The sequence below is a fragment of the Stegodyphus dumicola genome, chromosome 3 (assembly GCF_044657685.1).
Source record: "Stegodyphus dumicola isolate Sdum_Otavi_A_Nest chromosome 3, ASM4465768v1".
NCBI lineage: Eukaryota > Metazoa > Arthropoda > Arachnida > Araneae > Eresidae > Stegodyphus > Stegodyphus dumicola.
In genome coordinates this window covers 246,390,367-246,409,522 of record NC_140770.1, presented here as the reverse complement: position 1 = coordinate 246,409,522, position 19,156 = coordinate 246,390,367, and the positions used below count along the sequence as shown (strand labels likewise).

Genomic DNA, 19,156 nt, shown 5'->3' with positions numbered 1-19,156 from the left:
TCAATTTATAATAACCGCATTAGTGACTGAGCAGTTAAAGAACTGTTGAATACAAGCAATTCGTTTGTCCTGTGTGTTGGTTTGTCTTGGTTTTTCCTGTGTGTGACGTGAATATGAGCCAGCTTCCCGTAGATGGTCCTTCGTGAAGGCATTTATTTCGTTAGCTAAATAGCCCTGAAGTGCTTTGCGAGCATATTCAAGTAACAAAACAAAATCAATTTTAATACGACATTTGTATGATGTGTACCACTTTTACATCTCTCTGTAGTTATATCGGATTTAAAGTGATATGACAGCAAATCATGGTAAAAGGAAGCAATTGCGGCAAGTCCGACATGTAAAAGAAGGATCATTATGCCAGATTTTATTATTATTATTAACGTGTTCCGCTCTAAGGCACTACGCGGAAGGGGGATGCGTTCGTGGAGGACTTTCTAAGGAAAACTGGCTCGTATTAATGCGTTACACAAGGGGGGAAAAACCACGAAAACGCCCATGCAACCAGTCCGTTCGCGGGATTCGAACCTCGGACCAAACTACCTCGGACTTTGTACAACCTAACGTACCGGTGTTCAGGGACTTTACTACTCGCCTTTGGTGGGCCTAAAAGACTGTTTAACCCTGTCATTATGCAACGAATGAAATTCAAATGGGTGGTATATCAAGGAACGCTCACAACCGAAAATTTTTCGCACGGATGGATCTTTTTCTTTGCTGGTACCTTGGGGATGGAAGTCTGTTATTTAAAAAAATTTATGTTGCTTAAAATGAATTGACGAAATGAGGCAATCGCCAAGGGATTCAATAGCATTTCAGTTGAACTATGTGCTAATAATATCATACAGACATATTACTTTTCGCCTCCGAGCTTTCTTCGATGCTTGAGAACAAAATGGGTTACTGAAAACATGTAAACTTGCTTCTATCATATGTTTTTGAATTCTGAATGTTTTTCTTTCCATTTGTATGACTGATATTCTTCACAAACTTCTGAAGTTATATCGTTTTAAATGTAATATTATTACATATTTAAAATTTGGTAGGTGGCATTATATAAATTTTTATATTTAGTTATTACAGTGCTCTCTCCAAAAGATACTACGCATCTTTAATTCGGTATTTCACTCTGAAACTTCTTTTCCATCCGATTAAGAGCGTTTAATACCCCTTTCTCATGTCGATTTTTAATAACAGATGGCGCTACGAACGTTGAGCGATAAAGACTCAAATCTGTAAGACTACCTACAGCCTGGTTACTATGGCAACGACGCTTCCTTCCTCTGTACTTGTTTGGCGGGAAAGTGAGTAAGCCATAAAACACATCCCCTCAGTTGAACAAAAGACCTGCTGTCATTTCTTCCGTGTGTGACTCAGACTGCAGGGTATGTTTTGAACAGGAATAGAACTTTTTCACCTTTGTGTTGAATGAAAGATATCTGTGAGATACGTGCAGCAGTCGCTATTTCTTTTCGCAAAATTTGTTCATCACGCTTTTCAATGTTGCGTAATGTTTCATAATTTGCCGTTATTTTGCGGAAGAAAACAAATTTCATCGCGACATAAAAATTATATATAAATGATTTTATACTTGATGATATGTGTATACATATATAGCACGCACATAATATTCCATTTACTCATCCATCCATAATATTTCATAAATTACCATCCATAATATTCCATAAATATGTGTTAGCACTTTCCAGAGCTTTATATATATTTTTTACTTGTATTATAAAATCGTATAACACTCCTAACTATTATTTTTTTACTTCAAAAGTGGATAAATCATTATCAAATTTTTCTAGTACACGGAGAAATGGTCTATGTATCCACACACATAAACGTAGTAAAAGATACTATTGTTGATTGAATATCTTTTGGCAGCAATATCAAGATGCAACGAAAATTAGAAATCAATTAATAACATGCATTTTATTACAAAAACACTAGCAGGACGTATTATTTGCACAAAAAACTTAGTGTGGAAATAATTTGCGGCACATTATCTGAGATCCGCTTTGAATGAATACATAAAGTGTTATAATGAACAATCAGTTTTAATATTTCACTTGATACTGAAATGCATAAAATCAAATTGCGTTTCTATGTTTCAGGTTTATAAAATACAGCTGATAATTGAAGGGGTATCAGGTTTATAAAGTACAAGCTGATAATACATGATAAGGGAGAAGAAATTCCTAAATTACAAAATTGAATATTATATTTTAATAAAGTAAAATGATACATATTATAGATACATCCTAAAAAACGATAATATATATATATATTGTATATCGTTGTATACCGTATATATATATTATGTATTTATATGTATATCTACTCTTTTCCGGATGTAACTGTAATTACGTACTGTGCTGGTTTATCATCTTCCTGTAGCGATGCATTTGGATTTGCTGTGTATGAATCTGTTTCATTGAACAGGAACAAATAGGAAACAGAATATTGAAAATTGAATTTTTTTAAAGCATTAGTAATTTATATATATTAGATTGACTAAAAAGAGTATATTCATGCATAACGTATAAATATGCGAAGTGAATACTTTTTGGCAATCACCTTTCTAGGATGATCATTTTTAAAAATAACCAGTACTGTTGATAAAATAAACACCGGTACGATCTATCTGCCTAAGGGAAAGGATGCCTTCGTGGAAGACTTTCTAAGGGAAATTGGCTCCTAGACACGTTACACAGGGTAAAACCACGAAAGCGCAACCAGTCCCTTCGCGGGATTCGAAACTCGGACCGAAATACTGGTGTTCAGCTACTTTACCGCTTCGTGCCTCATTTCAGAGCGGATTCGCTATATATGAAACAGAGTAATGTGCTGTTACCGTATTTAGCAGCCTGCCTTTTTCCTTGACCTACCATAAAAAAATAAAATAGCAAAATTATAATAGCGTCTGTAAAAAGATGCTTTGCTATATTCTCATTAAATCTTTATCATTCTGCGCTACTAAAAACGAAGTACGATTATTTCAAATTCAAAATTTTATAACATTACTTCACAGAAAGCGATCTCATGTCTTCTAAAAATAAAACCCAACATCTGTTTCTACTCAAGCGCTTACTTTCTAGACAAAGTAATTTCAGTGTAACGTACGTTCAGTTTTATCTAACTTTGAACGGAAAAAAAAAAAAAAAAAAAAAAAAAACTATGTACATAACAGGCAAAGATATTAACAGCACATAAATTTAATCAATTATATTGGATTACCAGAGGAGAAAAAAATAATTCGATGAGATAATTCTCTGAGAATTCATAAACGCTAAATTAAGAATAAATTTTATAAAATGTTTACTAATGAATACATGTATTTGCATAGTAAGTTTCCTTTTTTAAAAAATTTTTCATCTTTATCACGTTTATCGGAGTGTCGTATTTAACTTCACAATTATGCTCCGAAATTTCATTGCTGTAGATTGGATTATTACCAATATATAATTCTACTAGTAACCAGAGCCAGTATTAGAGGTTTTTGCTGCTCACTACAATATCTGTGGCTCTTACTTCTGCCACGCGCCGCCAGTGGCTGAGTGGTTAAGAATATTGATTACTGGAAGTTCGACCTGGTTTCGGTTCGATCCCAGGCGAACCAGCTGGCTGCATGGTTTGTTTTCCTGTTGTGCAACATGAATACGACCCAGTTTCCTTCAGCAATTAGGCTCACCCGCGGCCGAGCGGTTAAATCGCTGAACACTGGTAGTTCCGACCTGGGTTCGAATCAAGGCGAACGGGCTGGCTACATGGGCGTTTTCATAATCTTCCCCGTGTGTAACGTGTATGGGGAGCTTTGCTATAAACTAAACTAAGCCTTCAGAAACTTCCTCCACGAAAGCATCTGCTATCTGCCACCTCGTGGCTTTGCTATATTCAAAGAGCCTAACCCAATTCTAGCACTCAGTTCCTCTCTAAATTCTAGCGGGCGAGCGCTAAAGTCGCCTATTACTGGTAGTTCAACCTCGGCACATTATCTGAGTTCAGCTTTGAATGAAAACAACATAAAGTGTTATAATGAACGATTAGTTTAAAGATTTCACTTGATACTGAAATGCATAAAATCAAATTGCGTTTCTACATATCAGATTTATAAAGTACAGCTGATAATTGTAGGAATATCAGGTTCATAAAGAACAGTTGATAAATACATGAGAAGTGGGAAGGAATTCATAAATTACAGAATTTAATGGTTGTAACGAAAATTTTAAGCACGAACGTTCTTCATAAAGTTATGAAAAAAAAGCAGTCAGTACCTTTAGTGCGGATAGTAATCACTATCAAAAATCTATGCTTTTCTGCCAATTTTTTGGTAGTTTTTCAAAACCTTCGGCTCGGAAACTTGGTGGCCCGAGTCCAAACACAGGTCAACCTCATTTCGGACGTCTTGTGCAGAAGTGAAGATAGGACCAGCAAGATGTAGCTGAAAGTCCGAACGTGCGATGTCGGGGTTATATGGTGCATGTGGTGAAAGATCCCTTTCGAGTCCGTACAGAGGCTAGCCGGTGAATGCAGACACGTATGGTATTATCTTGATGGAACGTTACCTTTCTGCGCCGGAACTCAATTCGACTCTTTTCCTTGATAGCAGCGTCAACATGCACTAGCATCTCGTTGTATCCTTTACTGTCAAGGGTTTTACCTTTTTCCATATACTATTTGTGATTAATACCACGGCAATCCCACCAAATACAAAAGAATGATCTTTTTGTTAGTCAAATTACGCTTTACGATGCTGCCGACGGACTCACGGGCGCAGATCAACTAAATTTTTGGCCTATGTTGTTGAAATAAATTTATTTTTCAACACAAGTGACTATCCAGATCACCAGATCCAAAGCATGATCTTTTCGTTAGTCAAATTACGCTTTGCGACGCTGCCGACAGGCTCACCCGGCGCAGACCAGCTCCCTTTTCGACCTATATTGTTTGTGTAAACTTGTCTAACTTTGAAAGAAAAAAAAAAAAAAAAAAAACTATGTATATAACACGCAAAGATATTACAGAACATATACCACGTTCATCGGAGTGTCGCATTTGACTTTACAATTAAGCTCCGAAATTTCCTTGCTGTAGATTGGATGATTACCAATATACTTACAATCCTACTAGTAACCAGGGCCACTATTAGGGATTTTTGCTACTCAGTACATTATCTGTGGCTCCTACCACACGCCACCGGTGGCCGAGTGGTTAAAACTACTGAATACTGGAAGTTCGAACTGGTTTGGGTTCGATGCCAGACGAATCAGCTGGTTGCATTGTTTGTTTTCACCGTGTGTAACATGAATACAAGCCAGTTCCCTTCAGCAATTAGGCCCTCCCGCGGTAGAGGAATTAAATCGCTGAACACTGGTAGTTTCGACCTGGATTCGAATAAAGGCTAACGGGCCGGCTGCATGGACGTTTTCATAATTTTCTGTATGTGTAACGTGTATGGGTTGTCAATTTCTCTAAGAAAGTTCAACATGAAGGCATCCTACTGTGCTTTGCCATAATAACCTAATCTAAGCCTTCAGAAAATGACTCCACGAAGGCCTGCCATCTTAAGAAGGTAACCCTCGTGGCTTTGCTACATTCAAAGAGCCTAACGCAGTTCTAGCAAGCGAGCCGCCGAACACTGGTAGTTCATCCGGAGTTCAAGCCTCGATAACGAGTTGGATGCATGACCGATTTTGGTGTTTTCCAAATTCACCTGCTTTGGCGTAATCAAACTCTATAATTCTAAACAAACTGACGTTCGGTTCGGCTCCAACGGCTCTAGCACCACGTTCCAAATTATAACTACAGTTCAACAAATAAATGTCTGGCGTATACATTCGAATAACCTAAGTAAAAAAAAAAAAGGGGGGGGGCTTTTTAATTTCTTCCACAACCAAGCATGCATGCATGCACATAAAGCGAATAAAGAAAAACTTATGGAGTGCAATAGGGTTCTAATCCATAACATATTTAGTTAGTGATCGCCATCATTGGGAGCTATAAATATGCTATATTGACGGGAAGGAGAAAATTTTACTTCCTGAGTGAGCTAATTCAGAACTAGTCATTATTTCATCTGTCATCTTAAATTTAGGATGTCAAATTACGTGACTAACAAAAACCTAGTATTTATATGAAGCTTGATAAAAATCAAAGTTTTGAAGACGGTATATGTGATCATGTTCGGTTGATTACCATTATGATCAGCAAATAACAACAGCAATTTACTGATGTCTTTCTTATCTTTATATTCAGATGTAGTTTTCAGGGCAACTAGAGAAAATTTATTAATTACTTTTATTATTTTTGATACTTTATACGTACGAAGATACATACTTGTAGGAAGAGAGATATAAATATCATATTCGAACAAATAAAAACAAATCGTGACTTGAAGACCCTAGAGATACGGCTTCTGATTGCTTTTCAAATTTTTACCATATTAGTAACGATATAATCGAATAATCTTTCAAAGATTATTGTTTACCGATTTTAGGTAACAACTAGAAAACATTTTTTCGAACTTATCCTCAAACAAGTTTGCTATTGGTAATGAATACTGCTGTATCATGAATCAGGTACGGCGCTATGCATTTTGCTGACTTTGTACGCAATAAATTCTGTTGTCAAGTGCCCTTCCCACAAAATTCTAAAATTTTATTGCTTGATGCTTCGCTGAATTTTACAATTTTGCTGTACGTAAATTCTGCCGTACCGGCAGTGATCATGATTTCAAATTCCCCCTCCCCGAGATTTACTGTGTTATCTGAAAAACAGCTCACAAGTTGCTAAAAATAGCTATAAAACTGGTTCCACAGCTTTTAGCAACGGCCTCCCGTTGTGCGTTTGGAAACTCAGCTTTTGAAAGAAAAGGAAGGGGAATAATTTCTCTCTGACTACAGTATAGATGAGGTCCGTGACTTTGTTTGAGCTACTGCAGAATGTTCTGAAGTACACTTTTTTCTGTTTCGGCAACATTCATCTTGAGAATTCAACACTTGTTCATTAGCCCTTAGTAATTGACAGAAATGCTTTTAGAAAGTAGTGGGTTCATTGATACCAACAAAATGGTTGGTATCAATAAACTGGGGATACGTTAGTTTCAGTTGTTGGGTTCAAATGAACCTTTCAAATACTAAAAAAGTCCTTTTGTATAATCGAATCCTTTTGCATAAAGAATTTCATCTGAGAATAATTTTTCTACTTAAAAATGAGTTTTGCAGTACTTTTTAAATACTACTTGTATTTTTATTTTCGAAAATTTTCATAAATATTGTAATTAATTATTTCCAATTTTAATAACTCGCAGAAAAAACACAATTTTCAAGAAATTTTTTTATTATGGTTATTCAAACTTATACTAATATACAGCATCTTTTATATTCCTTATACATTTGACACTGCATGCTTCAACCTGCATGTAAGTTTCTCTTCCTTAGTAACTCCTGACCCAGAGACGTCTCAATGAAAGCCAAATCATGCACAAAATTTTCACCTGAAAAGAAAAAAAAAAAGAAAATGATAAAATATTTTTAACACCATATTCTCGACCCCCCCAAAAAAAAGAAATTGCAAGAAATACAAATTTCTAACAGAAAAATGCATTTTCAAGCAGCTGAAATTGTTTCACAAATTAATAATGCAGATAGCAAATGTAACATATGGCACTACTGCCACTCAGTGCAATCTCTGCATATCCTAAATTCTGCTGGCTGATGTCTTCGTAAGTTCTGAACATTTTTTTGCCTCTAAATTTTGCTGCTCAGTGCCCTCTGCTAAATTATAAAATTTTGACTACCACTGGTTGCACAGGCCCTGATCAAAGCAAAGAGGCAAGATGCTACCTGCTATTGATAAACTGCCTTATAAATACCACAAATCTAAATAAATATCAGTTTTATTTCCAAAACAGAATTATCTCACAGCTAAAGCATTGCCTTTGCAGAAAATCTTCTAAATGGAAATAGAATTGCATCCACATTACATGTGCAGAATCCCAATAATTCATTATAAACAGTTCCAAACCATAGTTAGGCTTAGAACTCACAACAGTATTCTTCTTGGAAGTCTTCCTAAGGAAATGGTAGTATATTCAGGGAACAAGTGGGCAAAATCATGACAGTATATCACAAGCCTAATTCTTGACCATACATACTAGAAAGATCACAGAAATTCCTCACAGGAAGCTAGATTCATATAACAAAATTTCATGCAACATATGGCATATGGGAAAAAGCAAGGACATTATAATCACTAGCATAGTTTATACCCAAATGAGTTGCAGATGGTGCACTATGTGCTCACAGCTGATTATCACTAATGCAGATATATATTTACTAATATTTAGAAGATGATGAAGTATAGCAAAATATACAAAACATTAGTCCTTAAATCCAACACATTTTCTGATTTTCATACCATCTAGAATAATAGATTTGACGTTAGGTACAATATCAGAATTTTGGGTACATGAAATGTGAAATGGTTTTTTATTTTTAGTCACTGTTTCTAGTAATTTGTTCGAAAGTAACAAATAAGCTGGTTTCAGTCTGTCAATGAAATGTTAACTTGTCTGTCCTTAATTAAGACTCGGAAATATTTATCATATTTTTTCACCACAAAAAAATGGTCCCTCAATAAGCAAATTCAAGTGCCTTTTTCACACGATCAGTTCTCACAAACACATGAGAACATGATCTCAAGTCTTTATGCATAAATATTTTATGTTTGTTAGCAGTTGATAAACTGGTGCTGATCCATAAAAGACAGTAAATTTGTTACAAATGGTTCAGGTTTAGTTTTAGTGGTAGGTAGTTGAAAAACTCACATGGTAACCTTATTTGCATAAAATATACCATTTGAGCTACAGAGTGATTAGTATCAGGACATATTGCAACTCTGAATCCTAGAAGGATTTCTGTCCATCTGATGTTGCTGTGAGCCTTTATTGCATTTTTTTAAGTTCTGAGAAACTGCTCAATTTTCCCACTGCAATGTGGGTGGTATGGAGTGGAACGTAAAACTTTAGCACCACATACTTTTGCAAGGCTCTTGAAAGGCTGCGACTCAAACTGTCTTCCTTGATCTGAGATTATGGAACTAGGCACAACAAATCTGCTAATCCAATGATTGTAAAATGCTTTGATAACCATTTCTCTTGTGATATCTGGTAAAGAAACTACTTCTCCCTAACAGGAAAAATGGTCAATAAATGTCAGATAATACGTCCTACCAGCAGATGGTGGTAATGGCCCAATCAGGTCAACTTGCACAATACTTAATCTAGCATGAGGTGCTTGGAACTCGGCTATTTTAGATTTTGTATGCCTGTTGACTTTGCTCCTTTGACAATTAACAGGACTTTAAGTCTATTCGTGAATTTCTTTCTTTATATTTGGAAAGACAAATTTTTCAGTCATCTCGTTGACAGTTGTCCTGATACCAGAGGAGCAAAATTATGAATTTGATGAAACATTTGTTGTCTAAATTGCTTTGAAATAAAAGGCCTGATACTGGTTGTTGAGCTGTCACATCTTAATGTTTTCCAAAATGCTAATGTAGATGATTTAAATTTCAGTGAAGCACTACCTGTCATTAAATGTTGCAATTCTTCATTATATTCTTGAGCATCTGCTACTGCTTCATAGCCAGTAACTGAGACTACTTCAACTGCAACTAAATTTTCTTTGGCATCAATATGCTGAATATCAGTTGAAAATTCCGATATATACTGAAGTTGGTGTTGTTGTCTGGGTTATGCCTTCCCATTCTTTTGCTTCTATGCATATGACAGTGGCTTGTGATCAGTAAGTATGATGAATTTGCATCCTTCCGATACATGTTTAAAATGCTTGACAGAAAGATATATTCCTAAGAATTCTCTGTCATAGGTACTATAAACCTTCTGTGCATTATTTAATGTTTTAGAGTAGAACACAATAGGTTTTCAGTCTTGTTCTTGTTCTTCCAATTGCTGCAATACTGATCCTATAGGAAAGTCTGATGTATCTGCACACAAAGGGTAATCCATTGGGAAACACAAAAGGGCACCATTGACTAAATCAGATTTGCACTTCTCAAACTGGTGAATTCCTTCATCTGTGCAGGCCTACCAGCGGCAGAGCGGTAAAATCGCTGAACACTGGTAGTTCGGTCCGAGGTTCGAATCCCGCGAACGTACTGGCTGCATGGGCGTTTTTGTGGTTTTCCCCATGTGTAACGTGTATATGAGCCAGTTTCCCTTAGAAAGTCCTCCACGAAGGCATCCCTTCTCTTAGGCAGATAGCCCTAGTGTGCTTTGCCATAATTAAATACACTAAACACCTTCATCTGTGCATGGAACTTTACAATGATCTTTTTTTATCACCCTTTAACATTTCGTGTATGACTCCTTGAGTTTCTGCAGCATTTTTCAAAAAGCATCGATAAAATTTTATCATGCCCATAAATGAACAAAGCTCATGTATTGTCGGTAATTTACATTGCAGATTACTTCAACCTTTTCTGGCAGCGAACAGGAACCTTCTGTAGTTATGAGGTAACCCATAACTTATGTTTAATATGTAATACATAATGTAATATCCCACCACATTACCCATTTCCAATCCTCAGATGTCCAGTGTCTTTTCTCGACACCACTGAAAATGAAGTCTTGCATGTCGGCAGAACTGAGTGATTTTCTTACAGGCACCAAAACTATGCATTCCTATCCCTCTGCAATTCGCTGCGCATAGTTCTAGCTGAAATTTGTTGGGAAGAGCCTTGGTTGACGATTTGTGATAGTTGAATCCGTGTTCTGCCGTACAATTCATCGGAGATACCGCCGATCACTGTCTTTGAAAACTATGCTCGAACTGCAGTTACATTTTTTAGAGAAGGATTCGAAATCGATGCCCCCACTAAATGTGCACCAACAATAAGCCCCTTTTTCAAATGGTGAACGATCTGCCGCCTTTTTTCCCCATTTTACTTCATTCATCATGAAAAGCACTCTTACACCTTACTTATACTGGCATTTTAACCAAGTATAATCCACATCATAGAAAAAATTTGGATATTTCATCCCTAGCATGCATTCAGATGAAAATCTGAAAGGTTTCTTATTGATTGGCCAGTGTGTGTATTATTATATTATGCAACATGAGGCAGCATTAACATGTGGAGCTGGGAAGGCTTCTAATGATCACCTTTCTCTCTTGTGAGAGCAGGATGCACTGAAATTTGATGTCCTTATTTTTTAGAATGGTTATGAGTTTTGTAGACAAGTGGATCATCTACGTTCAAGATATAAGCAATCATCTTTCCACAATACTCAATTTTGTATGTCTTCTTCTCAAATATCATTGTATGGATGTCCTTCCAGCTGAATCAGGAGCAGTGACTTTGTGGAGGTTTTCCTTGGAGAAATGGACTTATATTGGAGTTACACATGATTCAAACCAAAATACTTCTTTACCGCAAGTATTTAAGTTCAGAGGTGTAACATGTTGTGCAGAAAATATTCTCAACAAGTTATCAGCTATGGATCAAAGCACACAAGAATACTTAGAAACAGAAGTGCATGAGGAAACATTCAGAAAAGAGATGACTTTAATTTTTTCCAATGTTAGTGCAGCACAGGTGATGCTATTTTAAAAAATTATTTATTGAATTATGACAGAGGTCATCAAACTTATTTTCTTTTTCACAGAAACTGTGACTTTATGGAAGTCTTCTTTGCATAAATGTAGTTTTACCAAAGTTACTGATGATTAAAACCAAAATATATGATTGCACGCATTATTTACACTGCAAAATATAACATGTGGTGCAGAAAATGTTCACAACAAGTTAGCAGCTATAAATGAAAGCACACAGGAATATTTAGAATGAGAAGTGGATGATGAAACATTCAGAAAAGAGATGCAATGGCAGTGCAGCACAGGAGATTCTAGCTTCAAGTATTGATTACAGAATTATGGCAGAATTGATCAGACGTATCTATTACTGAAAGCAGAGACTTTTTGAACATATTTTTTTTAGAGAAATGGGGTAATATTCTAATTAGGTATGGATTTAATCATAATGCTTTGTCGCAGGCATAGTTTTTATTCAGACGTAGAAAATGTTACGGTGTGCTGGCTTGGCTTGTTACTGATTACAAATCAAAAATAATTTTTGGTTTCCTGATTCTTTTCTCTCCTGCATTCTTTCTAGGAGATGAAATAATTTTATCTGCTTCTGAAATTTCAATTTCTCTTTTTTCTTGTGTTTGTTTTACAGAAGCAGTGGCCTGTTTTTGTTTCTCATTCTGTGCTCTAGCATCAACAATATACTTCGGTTCTCTAAGAGACATTTTTCTTGGTGCTCTTGGATCAACAAGCTCAGGAAGAATACAATTCACGTAAAATTTTTCGAGTTTTGGAACTAAACTGATCCAGAAAGTTTTGTCTTCGGGTATTCTTAATGTGATTGCATCTTCTCTGCACCACATATATAAATCACACCAATTCCTCTCTGTTATGGCTAACTGCCCTTGAATTTGAAAATAATATTTGTGGCTTTTCGGTAAATAAAGATTATTATCAGCATCCATCCGAAGACCAACAGAATTAGGCTTGCTGAAAAAGTCTGACAAGTCTGCTGAGAATCTGGCTGTATAAGGACATTTTATTTCAAGTAATCCATCTTCGTCTATCAATCCATCTGGCGAAGTACAAAGAAAGGGATATTTAGGATCAATAAAAAGGCCACAACGTCTGATGTTTTTTCCCATGTGCTTTTCCTTGTATTGATTTAAGGCTACTGCTTCGTTAGCCAAGCCATACTTTAATGCTTTAGTTGAAACGTTATCATTATATATGATACGTTTCACTAAAGCAGCACTGAGTGTTGTTGGACGCCTATCAGCAACATCTTTGAAAAAGGATGATGATATTCTTCTTGATCTTTCATGACGCCATCTTTCAGATGATGACTGTCCACGTGTTACGGCCTCAAGAGAATCTTTTTTTGGAACTTCAATTGATATAAAAAAATTTTTAGCTGCCAATTCATATGCTTCATCTGATAGGTCTGGTTTCTCAGGAAAATCACCATAAGAAATATCCCCACCTTGCTGAATATGTCCTGCTTTCCTCATATTTCTCTTTTTCTTCTCAGTGTCAAAAAGTCTACGTCTCTCAAGATGTTTTACATGGCGCTTATTTCTGGAAGCTAAGAATTTCAAAGTTGGAGTCCTGGGGCTACTTCCTGTTACAGCTTTTTGTGCATTTTTTTGCCACTGCTGTGCTGGATTTTGATAGGCCATGACAGCAATACTCGCACGCCTGTTCATGCCACCAGCTTTGGAAAAATCAACTCTTTTTCCACCAGATGTTTTACACAGTTGACTCATGAAGCTTTCAGCAGGATTATTTGTGGCATTCCAAATAAGAGTACTGCTACACGATATCAGTACTCTTCCCACTTCTGCTTCAATAGCTTGCAACATACCCGAGGAAAAAATTTCATTGTATGTGCTGTCCAACTCTGCACCTTTCTTTGCACAAAAAGCACTACAAGCATCATGCTTGCCAAATATATGATGTGGCCCATTTCTCAAGTCAGATACTAATGCATCAATAGCTTCTTGTGTGTGCTGATAATGGCTAGGTAAAGCATGAGCTTTTATAGCTACTCTAGCACCTCTGACTAACAGTGGCATTTTAATTTTCAGCAATTTACGGGCAGCAATTCCTTTAGCCCCGGGGAAGCATGCAGTATTTTGCTGAAGTTTCTCAAGAGCTCTGCGATATCTTTGAACAGCATGGTTAGCACATTCTACTTTGATCACCCGTCCTCCATATGAAACGCTTTCTTTCACTTTGGCCATTGTGTTAGCATCTCCATCTCCAACAAGTCGAGTACAACGTATTTTGTGAACACACTGGAGATAATTCAGACCTTCCACAATGGCACTGCTTTCCATACCTGTAGAAGGCCCATTCCAATTTCGCCAACAAAGGTGCACTTTATTTGGCATCTTGCCATCTTCAATAGCACTGCATATAAGGCACACTTTGTTGCGAATTCCAACAAAAAAAAATTTTCTGGGTGACCATGCCTATAATAACAGATATGCCACTTGAAGCATTGTAACCATGCCCATAGCTTCTTTTACACCAACCTCCATCAACAATGACAGTTATACAGTGATAACCATCATTATCTTTATCATTGCGAAGTTCTGCCTGCCTTTTTTTCTCTTCTATAGCAGCACACATAGTTTCCTGTGCACATCCCTGTATTATTTTGCCAGTAGTTCGCTCACAAGAAGCAAAGGTTGAGTTGCTCATATACGGAATTTCCATGATGCTAAACTTTTCCTCCTCTTGTGAAAATCCACTGCCAGTAGATAACGCACCTAATACTGCAAGCTGATTTAGGCTGCTTTTCTCCATATCAGAACAAATTGTTGCCATTTCCCCACATAAAATTTTATCACATACATAGTTATATGTAGTGACAAGACCACGTCGAATCACTTTGTTAAAAATAAATGATCCTCCAAATTTACAATTTAGGGAATGTTGCTCTAATGTCCTAGCCTGCACTATTACAAAAGACATATTGCAAATTGTTCTGCCAGATGGTAATGGATTTGCCTTTCGTCGATCTTCCCTTTCGATAATTAAAGGTGAATCAGGACACAGAAATTCATCATTAAGGTTCTCCTGAAGAGGCTCAGACTCCAAGCTAAAATATATATATATACAATATATATACATATATATAATTAATATATATAAATATTACAAATTAGGTTTAAATTTGGCTTATTTGATGACAGCAAAGCACTTGATCTTCCTAAGAGGAGGAATGCTTTCATGGAGGACTTTCTAAGGGAAATGGCTCATATACACGGGGAAAACCATGAAAACGCCCATGCAGGCAGCCCATTCGCAATTAGGTTTAGGAAATTTAGGCAACAGATAGCAAATAAATTAACAATAATAATACACTGGATTACCAGTATATTACTACAAGAAGATGAGTCATCTTCACAACTGCTGCTTCCATGCTCGCAGTGTCATTTGCTCGTGCAATATTAGTCACTACTTTGTGTGCCGGAGGTTTCACATGAAGGGCCTCTACACCTGAGTATAAAATGTTCGTGTTCCAGTAAACACTGAATTCAGAGGGGCAAGAATAACTCTTTCATGGTGGATAACTCAGTTACCAAATGGCTTTCTAAGGCTCTATTCAAGCCGTTGTATAAATGTCATAATTCCCAACTAACAACGCTTTGTAGTCAGACCTTGCTATGTCACAAAAACTAGTTTGGGCATTAAGCTTGAAGTTTTCAACTTTGTGCCGACTTGATATAAGAGTCGGCCAATCAGAGCATATACATAAAACCTATTGAGAGAGAAAGCTGTAGACACATACATGCATGCATAAATTTAGCTTCTTTAATTGGCTATGGCTTAGACCCTCTCTCGCAGGTGTGAATGGAACTCCCACATTTTGTGCCTTATGATTATGCGTCTATGACATTTATACCATCATGTGAACGGAGCCTTAGGATGGCATACTAAGAAGATGCACTGTCTTGTGGGGATAAGCAATTTATACTCCTAAGCCTAAAAAAAAAACTTGGAAAAAAAAAGATCACGACTTAAATTTGTTGTCTAATTGCTCTAATTTGAGGCACATTATGAGAGGAAAGCAAAGGTAGTAATCAGAATTATTTAAAAAATTTTATCCTTATATTTTTCTTAAAAATTCTGTAAAATAATAAAATTTGTGGTTTTCCTCAAATAAATATATATGGAAAAAATAACAGCCACATAATCACAGATTTCATTTTGTTATATTTTATTAACAAAATTTAAATTATTAAAATCTCTTTCATGAAGGGAACATAAAACATCATGAAAACAATGAAAAAGAAGCAATATTTAAAAAAGATAGTAGGCTTATTGATGAGGCTCCCATCAAAAGAATCAAACCCCAAAATATTTTCATTTGCTTCAGTGTCCCGACTGAAAATTTCACTGATTTCAATGAATATATTTTTAAAAAAATCTTTTATTTTCAAGTTCTTTCATGCAAAACGTCCAAATTTGGTACAAATCAAATTCATCCCCCTCTTTTTGATAGCTACAATATTATATTTAACAGTTTTAATAGCTATCAGTATGTAAACAACATAATGTAACACCATAAAAGAAAAACATAAATGATGACATTTTAATTTTGGCATAGAGAAATACATATTTACCCCAAAAGAGAGCTTGTATTTCTACCTTCTACGTCAGAGTCAATAACTGAAATGTCCAGATCAGAACTGAGAAGAAAAGAACCATAATTAGTTTAATTAAGATACAATAACGCACCGACCAAGTATTAATTTGAGAGTCAAGCAACAAAAATCAGCATCATATTTTGAAATATTCACTATTTGAAAATATAACGCTGATTTTGGTTGCTTGACTTCTAAATTAATACATAATTAGTTAACCATAATTAAGTAACTGTAATATCATGCACAGCTAATATCTATTTTAAAAATAAACCAACTTACCTCAGGAAAGCCTGGTTTGTCTTAGGAACATTAGCTGTAACTTCTGGCGTAGAAAAGTCAAATTTTTCACTTCCGGACCTAAGAATGAAAGAAATAAACTGCTATAACATAATAAAAAAAAAAAAAAAAAAAAAAAAAAAAAACATGAATAAATAAATAACACATAACAAATTTAAGCATTAAGCTACGTATGACTACCACCCATCTCAGACAGTGCGACAGATATTGCTGTATACTGTTTCGCCATACCCTGTGTAGCTATTATATCATGCTGTATAACCACAGTTTAGAAAAATTACAAAATGTGTTATTTATATCTATCTAAAATGGTACATTACTACATGATTTGTAAGAATAAATTAGAGGGCTCTGCGAATGAAATTCCTTCCAATTAAAAAATGTAGGAAAAAAGAAAATGCAGGAATTGCAAATGCAGAAATGAAAAAGGGGATTATATTTTTTGTACAGAATACAGATGACATATTTTTCAACATTTTAGAAATTTCAATATTAATTTTAGGGCCATAAAATATTAGGCCCCTAAAAGCAGAATATAGTTTTTAAATGTTCAGATAATCTTCCTATGAGAAGAATTCCTTTGAGAAGTACACATCTGAACCACAATTAAAAAACATGTACAAGAACACAGCTGAGGACTTCTGTTTGCAGAAAGTCTGTCACATAACATATGAAAAGTTTCTTATTGGTAGATTTTTGATCAGACGGATATTTTAATGTTATACAGAGAAAGCATTCACTCCCTTTATACTGGAGATAATTCAATTTGGACAATGGCAAAAAGGCTAAGCAAGCCTGAGTGTATTGGTCCCATTCTTGGCACTAGTTTGGTTTACGCTCAAAATACACAGCAGATATTTTCTAATTACCTGCATCCCAATATCAATTCAATTCAGCTTTTGGTGGAATTTAACATTTGTGACATATTTTTCAAAAACTACACTTCACAACATGCATACATGACAAATACACAGAACCATAAATAAACAAGCAATAATATATATTTATATATAAATTTTACTAAATGATCATAAAATGTTCCAACGCTAAAAGAAAGTTTTAACATCCAAGTAAATGACATAATAAAAAAAAGCAAGTTGAACAGCGAGCACATGAATAAATGTACATACACCTGTTAAAATATACCATAGGTAACTGACAAAGCATTTCGTAGCAAACATATGACTATAAAATTTCCAATAATACATGTAATGATGGTGAATTCAATTTAGATTGCAAGAACATGCTCATACTTTTGAAAAGATTCAATTATTTCAGCAATTCCTTGTGAATTGGAATTTACCCTTTCAATATTTCCCAACAATTTAGTGTGAATGGAGGAATAAATTATTATAACAGAATTGAACAATTATTAGCATCCCCTCATACACACACATACAAAAAAAAAAAAAAAAAAAAAAAAAACTTACTTTGTAAAAAAATCATCCGGGCAATGATTCTCCTTTGACACAGATGCAGTTGTATCAATAATTTCTGACCTTCAATAAAAAAAATACGCATATTTTACTTCGGAATTAACTTACTACGAAATCATAAACACGGGGTAGTCGATATAAAGAATAAATTATTTCTCACCTTTCGAAAACATCCGCTTGTTCGGAATCTTCCACATCTCGGGAATTTAATTTCATATTTTTTTCTTGAGCTCGACGTTTACGCTGAATTCTGGATCTTTTATTAAAACCAGGATGTTTTTTCGGTCGTCCTTGATATTTTCGCATATTTTTTGCAAACTGACCACAGTACAAATAAATGTAAACAAAACGAGTGCGGAATAGCAATGCATTAGGGTTGCCGTAAACGTCATTCTGCTGACAGCTGACAATGTTTAGTGAAAACTGTGTATAAAGGAATATATGAAACGCTTCTAAATATTATTTAGAAAAAAATATGATTTATAACTGATATCAAAATCAATTACTTCGTGAATTTTTGCAGAAATAAGATTACAATGTTAAATTTTAACTCGTAGCGCCATCTATTGATGGCTTTCCAAACTACACATTAAAATTACGTATTTCAAACTAATTTTTTTTAAATATAATATTTAAGTAAATTTCATTTCAAACCTGATTCTAACATTGTGATTCGAAAACTGACCTATTGCTTTATATTTCTGCCAAATTGCACGCAACATAGTTTCTTAATTAGCGATTCTGCGTGTAAAAAATTTTTTAGTATTGTAATGCTGCTGTAGTAGACCACCTTAATTTTCATTTCACACTTATTCAAACACCTTTATTGTTAAATAGATCTCGCATGTTGTTCTAAAAATACTGCTCTCACTAACGTGGTATGTTAACAGAATAAGGCTAAGCTTACGTGCTTCTTTCCAAGACTGTTTTTGACATTACTCGCATTTATATGTAGAAATAATCGATAATGCGTGCAAGAGAAAATTCCCTAGTTAATTTGACGGTGTCAAAATTTTCGTCTTCTCTAATTCTGGCTTTCCTTTGATAGTAGTGGTGCATCGTCAGGCTGCCTGACTCTCAAGGACCTACAATAACAATTAAAAGTTGTTGCAACAAAAATAATAGTGCAAACTTATAAAAGGTACAAACTTGG

The 19,156-nt window shown here is 35.2% G+C and overlaps 2 protein-coding genes across 2 annotated transcripts in view; one reads left to right on the top strand and one right to left on the bottom strand.

Annotated features, from left to right (window-relative positions):
* The window catches only part of Zw (glucose-6-phosphate 1-dehydrogenase Zw), a 107,243-nt gene that overhangs the window by 15,410 nt on the left and 72,677 nt on the right, over positions 1 to 19,156 (top strand). The window lies entirely within an intron of this gene.
* On the bottom strand, positions 7,324 to 18,720 carry LOC118197935 (uncharacterized). Its single transcript, XM_085814013.1, has 5 exons — positions 18,164 to 18,720; positions 17,998 to 18,066; positions 16,550 to 16,627; positions 16,247 to 16,312; positions 7,324 to 7,498 (listed from the first exon to the last, which is right to left on the bottom strand). The coding sequence occupies exons 1-5, from the start codon at positions 18,307 to 18,309 to the stop codon at positions 7,495 to 7,497; spliced, it is 363 nt and encodes a 120-aa protein (XP_085670139.1). The 5' UTR covers positions 18,310 to 18,720; the 3' UTR covers positions 7,324 to 7,494.

What these genes read in the sequence shown, in the direction of transcription:
- LOC118197935 (XM_085814013.1), bottom strand. Translation starts at nt 18,309, where the DNA reads ATGCGAAAATATCAAGGACGACCGAAAAAACATCCTGGTTTTAATAAA. An exon ending in CCGGATGATTTTTTTACAAA is followed by an intron (nt 16,628 to 17,997) that starts GTAAGTTTTTTT and finishes TTTCATTCTTAG; the next exon opens with GTCCGGAAGTGAAAAATTTG. An exon ending in ACAAACCAGGCTTTCCTGAG is followed by an intron (nt 16,313 to 16,549) that starts GTAAGTTGGTTT and finishes TTTTCTTCTCAG; the next exon opens with TTCTGATCTGGACATTTCAG.